This window comes from Cornus florida, unplaced genomic scaffold (genome assembly GCF_030987335.1).
Source record: "Cornus florida cultivar Cherokee Brave unplaced genomic scaffold, ASM3098733v1 CherokeeBrave_3.0.0_Hap2_Chr08, whole genome shotgun sequence".
NCBI lineage: Eukaryota > Viridiplantae > Streptophyta > Magnoliopsida > Cornales > Cornaceae > Cornus > Cornus florida.
In genome coordinates this window covers 55,045,960-55,052,869 of record NW_026775578.1, presented here as the reverse complement: position 1 = coordinate 55,052,869, position 6,910 = coordinate 55,045,960, and the positions used below count along the sequence as shown (strand labels likewise).

The 6,910-nt window shown below is 32.6% G+C and overlaps 1 protein-coding gene across 2 annotated transcripts; it reads right to left on the bottom strand.

The window, feature by feature from the left end:
* Window positions 1–3,047: 3,047 nt before the first annotated feature.
* Window positions 3,048–4,920, bottom strand: LOC132271769 (putative F-box protein At5g55150). 2 transcript variants are annotated; one of them, XM_059773242.1, is made up of 2 exons: window positions 4,724–4,920; window positions 3,048–4,397 (listed from the first exon to the last, which is right to left on the bottom strand). In XM_059773242.1, exon 2 carries the CDS (start codon window positions 4,282–4,284, stop codon window positions 3,217–3,219), a length of 1,068 nt encoding a protein of 355 aa, XP_059629225.1. In that variant the 5' UTR covers window positions 4,285–4,397; window positions 4,724–4,920; the 3' UTR covers window positions 3,048–3,216. The 2 variants fall into 2 exon arrangements, with proteins under 2 accessions (XP_059629225.1, XP_059629224.1); XM_059773241.1 differs by having other exon boundaries at window positions 3,048–4,372.
* Between the last annotated feature and the right edge of the window lie 1,990 nt (window positions 4,921–6,910).

The following is a 6,910-nucleotide window of genomic DNA, read 5'->3' as shown; positions in this document are numbered from 1 at the left end:
ATAAATTAAGTTTACAAAATGATATCGGATTTGAAGTACCCTTTATTATTTGTAATCTATGTGCATTTGGTTATATAGAAGAAAGGTCTTTCATTTGCCAAACAATAAAGAGACCCAGTAATTCATGCCACTCAATAAAAAAATCAAGACACGGTTTGTCTCCTTCAGGTAGTCTTCTTATTCTTGACCCTAAAAATTGAAGTATCTAGGACAAAGAACATGACCTACCCAGTCCCTGTGAACTTCTACCAAATTAACCTATGTTGGCCATGGCCTCTACTTGGACAATGTTCACATTGGTTGCACCAGCTGCTTATATTCTGCAAGCAATCTGGTTTACAATTAGGAAAAACAAGAATGGGAGGAGGCTACCTCCAGGGCCAAAAGGCCTCCCAATTTTGGGACACCTTCGTATGATAGGGAAGCTCCCTCACCGAGATCTTCATCTGCTGCCTCTCTTGTCTCCAAGCGCTGGCTTCGCCTTTGCCGCCTCCCTCTGTTGTCTTCCACCACCGCAGGAGATAGATTCAACTTCCTTGTCTTTCTCCATCTTCCTCACTCGCTACACTTACCTCTCTTCCCTCTCTCACCAGTGTCGCCGGAGTCAAATTTGCCTTCTCTCCATTTCCATCGCCTCTTCTTGCCCCAATCTTCAACCCTCGCTTCCTCACTTGCCCTGTGATGCAGGAGCATTACGAGGCTCTCCAAGACTAATCGGGCCCCCTAGCCAAACTAGGCTTGGGTTCTATTTATCTTGGGGTTTTAGTTATTTACTTATTTTCTATGTGTGTTATTTGATTTTTATGTTTTGTGATATTTGGTAGATGATAATTATAGTCCTAGTCTTTTTAAATAGTAATGTGACTGTCTTGAGTTTTTAAGTATTTTGGAGGGTTATGATTTATTAGTTATTAATCGAAGGCTAGGATGCTAGGGCTGCTGCAACCTTAGTATAAATAGTCTATTAAGAGACTATGTATGGAGGTTGGATTCCAAAAAATCAGATTTAGAGTTTCTCTCGGGTCTCTTTGTCCTAGAACTCACCTATCTTGGTTCCACTTCGATTCTATTGCTTTATCTCTCTGTTTTTCTACTAGTTTATTGCTGGAAATCATTTTCTTTCATTGCTTTACACTATTACAGCTGCCGGACAGCAGCTTATCGCTACTGCCCTGGATCACCCTGTAATTTCTCTCTCTATCTCTTGCCCCAATTTCACTTTTGATGTTAACTTTTTTTGTTAAGTTTCTTTATTAATGATAAAGGGTAATTTAGAGAAGACAATATAAATTCATTACATTCTAACTTTTAAATTAGTCCAACCAAACAGAGGTATGAGAATGATCATTCCATTTTTACATTATTCCATGTTTGCAACCAAACACTAGAATGAGAATGATCATTTCATTCTATTCCCATTCCCATTCCCAACTTCATTCCAGTCCCACCCATCCTATTTCATTCCTATGTACCAAACTAACCTAAGCTTCCTTGGCATTATTTCAGAGCATCAAAACATGTGTCCTAAAGTCATGTATGATGAGCTATATTTCTTCTGAGATTGACAACTCCTAAATGTTGCACTTGTTTATATTATGTACATTAAATGAAATATGTCCCCTCTGAATCAAACTTTTCGTTGCCATAATGGTTCAGTGTATGACAGTGTAAATTTCAATAAACTTAAAGCAAAACCAGATCAATCATTTTTTTCTCTTTCAACTCTTCAAATGCCAAGAGTTCGTACAAAAATTATAAATATCATCTAGCACAATTTCCATTTCATTTCAAAAGACACAGAAAAAGAAAATCATGTGCAGGAAATCAAAATTTCTTACCTTATTGCCCGCAGGAAATCAGTCAGCCCAAACCGAACACATGCATTGATGATGAGAACTTCACAGAGAACTTCAACAGTTGAGCCCCAATCAAACAGCTTCAATAGCTGCTTTAGATTCCTATTCGAGCTCCAATAGCTGCTTATGCTTCATAATTGGCTAAATGCATTAATCAATTTTAGCCCTTAACAGCACAGATATGGCAAATATATTTTCAAGAGGGATAGAAACAAAGTTCGGTACCTGCTGATAAATCAGCTCTAATACACATATTTATATATGTATAATATCTTCATATGTAGAGAGAGAAAGAAAGAGTTGACATTGATTTTCCAGTTACGGGACTATGTATTTCAATGAAAATTCTATTCTTGCTATGAAGTGAGAGAAGAGAGAGAGCTAGAGAGAGAATGGCAGCAAGAGAGAAATAAGAGTAATATATGAGAGAAGATAGAATCAGATAGACATTCTAAGAGATAGAATCAGAATGATATCAGAAATACTAAGGTCTGCACGAAATTAGATCTAATCATCTAAACCAACAAACTAATGCATTGGTAACAGATATATTGTATATAAATTTGGCAAATCATTTTAATAAAGAATATCTAAGCAATCTTCACATGCTTTAAAGAACTACTGTAACAGCCATACGGCCCATACATATAAAAACTTATCAACACGACTACTCATTAATCGAGTGCTCAATAAAAAGCTAAACATTATTCAGCAATAGATTTACTTTCAACCAAACTCAGATCCATTATTATGATCGAGCCCTCAAGGGTAAATTCAAGAAATGCCAGGGAATTTTAAAAATAAAAAATATAAAACTCAAAAACTACATAGGCTTCCTTCATGAATGTCAATCAATTCTTTAGTACATTTAACCAAACTTAATAATAAACAGGCAACCTCAAGAAATTGCCATACCATGTAACTAGAAATCATGCAAGGCTACTTGGCGCAACCAAGTAAATCAAATATAAAAATTATGGTCTTAATTCTTGGCCAAAGGACTACAGACAGCACAATAGATGAGAGATGGATTGCATTACAAGGACACTTTAACCATCAATCATTAGGACTCTATGATTCATGATGACAGTAACTTTCTTCTAAGGAAAAAGACAATAAATTTCTTAGAAGGAAGAAGACAGTAACTTTCTTATAAGAAAATAGCTCAGAAATATTTATAATACAATAAAATTTGAGAAAAACCAACAATAATGTTTAATTATATGTCTTACAAACTTGATATCACAATTGCTACAGCAAGAGAAAAAAATAGATTTTTTCATCACATAAAAATGATGAGGGAAAAAAAACACTAAATAAATTAGATTGACTAAAAGACATCCGAAACAAATTAAGTAGTCTATACTGAACTTCCCAAAACAGTTGGGACAATCCAAATTGAGGGCAGCATATCGTTATGTGAAGGATTAAGGATGTAATGCGTCCCAAAACTTCCATTCACTATGTTGAAGATACCCATGTCATGGCGCCCAGATGGGTGATAGAATGGAATTAGGCTCACATCTGACCATTTGGAAGCTGAAACACAAATGGAATGATTATCTCCCAAAAACAGGGTGTCTCCACCCAAGTTCTTCACTTCAACCAGCATATGCGAACCCTCCTCAAATTGGTCTAAGAGCATCTTGAAAACCTTAAACCCTGAAGTTGCATGCTGTGAATCGTCTCCAATTTCTAAAAGCCTTTGTACAAGAAGTAATTCCCCACTAGATGATTCGACAAGATACATGTGTTCAGTACGAATAATTTGCGGTGCAATTTCCTTTTCCTCCACTTGCGGAGCCCCAGTCATTCTATTAACATCAATCATTAGGACTCTAAGGACTCTATGATCTTCAACTGCAAAAATCCGGCCTTTATAATATATGACGTCACTGAAACAACTAAATCTCTCTTTATCCATGCAAGTCCAAGCTTCATCTCCTGCCCGAATAAATGCCAGCTCAGAATCAATACCATAGATGGCGGCAACAATATAATCATTAGGAGACGACGCAGGGTTAGCTGACAATATAACCTTTGTAACTTCAAAGGAAATCAGATTTATGCTTGTTGAGACCACACTATCAATTGGAGGAAGCTCTATGGTAGAGCCAGAGAACGGATTCATTAGAGTTACAATCGAGGATTTTTCTATACCAATCAGCCAACCATGTGAGGAACCACAAAGCCTCTCTTTGTAAGGTACCCGTAATTGAAAATCATATAGCTTATTATGAGTAATGCTGTATAGACTGCGTCGGTCGTCGTTATTATCTTTCAAAGGCACCATCAAGAATGGAACTTGTGTGGAAAACTTATTTTGAACAAATGTAAGTTTGTTCTCCATTGCCACAGACTGCCATGGTTTGCAAACCGCACCAAATCGAACAAATTCAGAAAGTGAAACCAAATTGTCCAGAATCATATCCAATAAGTTGTTCGGAAGCCATGCCCAATCTGACTCCTCCAATGACCCAATCAGTTTTGTTTTTTTTTTTTTTTTCCTAATAGCACTGCAATGTGAACAAATCAAAGAATCTATATAATCACAATAACTTACATCGTATCTACAATACTCAACTAATTGGCAAAATTTTGAATGGGATTTATAATCTTAAACTAAATAATTCACCCAAAAAAACAAAAACAAAAAAACAAAAACTTGTTACAAACTTATGATCGAGTATGAAGTTATTGGTGTAATCTCTTTCATCATAAGGGTAACAAACTTGCTACTGACAATTTAAAAAAAAAAAAAAAAAACTATTCGATAAAATTAATTTTCAATAATAAAATCTAATTTATACAGTACCAAATCCAAATCCCATATATATTGTGAAATATGAACAATCAAAACAACTTACCTCAAAGGCTGAAATAATCTTAAACTTCGCAATTGGCGATACAAACCAATAATCTTAAGTAAGACTGATCAATATATATAAGGATATAATCTTTTCCTAATAGAACAAAAGAGTCGAGAGTTTTATTTCCTGGTCAACTCTCTGAATAAAGTACGACGGCTTAGAGATTCCTAGGGATAGAGATTAGTGGAGATATAAAAGTCTGGTCAAATTGCACTTAAAACCCCCTCACCAATGGTCAAATGGCATACAGCATCCACGATAAGTTATACGGAGTATATTAGTATATGTAACTTCCGGAACATATATATAAATATATATGTGTGCGTGTATATATATATATACACTGCATATAAAAGTAGAGAACAGTACATCAATCTCTTGAAAAGGAGATATATACATTAATTTATTTAAGCATGTAATCAAATAGTATATAAGCAGAATAATCTGTAACGAATAAACAAATAATAATAAAACGAATAGAAAAGAATGAAAGAAGGAATATGAATAATTAAAAGAACTTACCTAAACTTAAACTTCACAATTAACGATCAGTATAGTGGGATTTATCAGGGCGAATCCAAAAATTGTTGGGGGAGCTAAGGAAGAATGGGGATAAAAAGATGAAAGAGTTGAAAAATTTTTAGAAGAAATATTGAAACAGGGTTAGAGGGAGAGAGTCTGGGTCACATAGAAGACTGGGAATTCTGATATATTGAAAAGAGCTCTCTGATTTGTGTTTGGGCTCTATAGTCGGGCTTTAGGACTTGTTTGACTTGGGTATGTTTGGTTGGACTTTTATTTTAAAATTGTGGCTTAAATCTTGTGCTTGTTAAGATGGACTAATTTGGGGGGCTAATTCTACTACTACAAGTTGTTTTGTTTTTATATTGGCTTAAATTTTCCCTAATCAAGAAAGATTCCAAGAATCCTAATACAAGGAGGGTTTTATTTCCAAAAACATTGTTTTATAGGGATAGAATATAGATATTATATTAAGGATGATAAATTGCCAAAAAAAAAAAAAAAAAACATAAATATATATATATAAACAATAATAACAATTACTGATAACTTCCTCAACTAAAAGGGAGAGAAATTTTAGTTGAAGAGTGATACTTAACCGAATTAGTTAGAGTGAATTCCTTCCATGTACAAGTTTTGAATTACTTAGCTGGATTAGTTATGTTTACTAACCATAACTAGTATGCAGCGGGTTTCACTCCCTTATAATTGATCTAAGAATTCACTTTAAGTAATTGATCTAAAAATTATTTTTCATTTTAGTTGGGGTCGAATTATATATTGAAAAAATATAATTTATAAAATAAGTGGTGATGAAAAGTAATTAGAAAAAGAGAGAGAGAGAGAGAAAAAAAAAAAAAAAAAAACTGATAAAAAGAAGTTAAAAAAATATTTTTTAAGAATTGTTTAAATTTTTAAAATTATTCAACAATTGTTTCAATATTTTTAGAATTCAACTTTCAAAAAAGAAAAAAAAAATAATGAAAACTTTGATTCCATTTTGAGAAAAATAGTCATTATAACCTTGATATAAGATTAAGAGAAAAAATATAAAAGTTTAAATAAACAAATTCTTACAAACTTAAAGAAACACATTAGCTTTATCAACTTATATATGTTGTGACTGTAGAATTTTACATCTTGAAAGTGACAAACTAAAAATAATTCTAGATATTTATTTTGTAAACATAATTTAAGAAAAATGATTGACATTATATTTTTATTAAATATAAAACATTAGAGTAACAAGATTTGGATTTTGAAAAATAAGCTAAAATTATCAAAATTGATAATTTTAATTACTTTTGAGAGAATATAGCTACTTTTATTTCTAAACTCATAATTTGGGACAAAAGTTAAGTTGACCACGATGAAGGAAAACGAATTAGTAATATAAAATATTTTAACCAAATGCATGCGATTATATTTCACTTTTTTTTTTTTTTTTTCTTCTCCTACTTTTTTTTATTTTTGCCATAAATGAATGAAATAGCAACAATAGTATTTCCAATTTTTAAATATGTAAAACTCCAATTAAACTCATGACTAAACAAAAGAAGATTTTTTAAAAATGATTTTAAGTTGAAAGGGTATTGCAAATTTAGTTAAAATAATGTTTTTATAAAAATTTGAAATTACATTTGTGATTACTTTTCATGATTT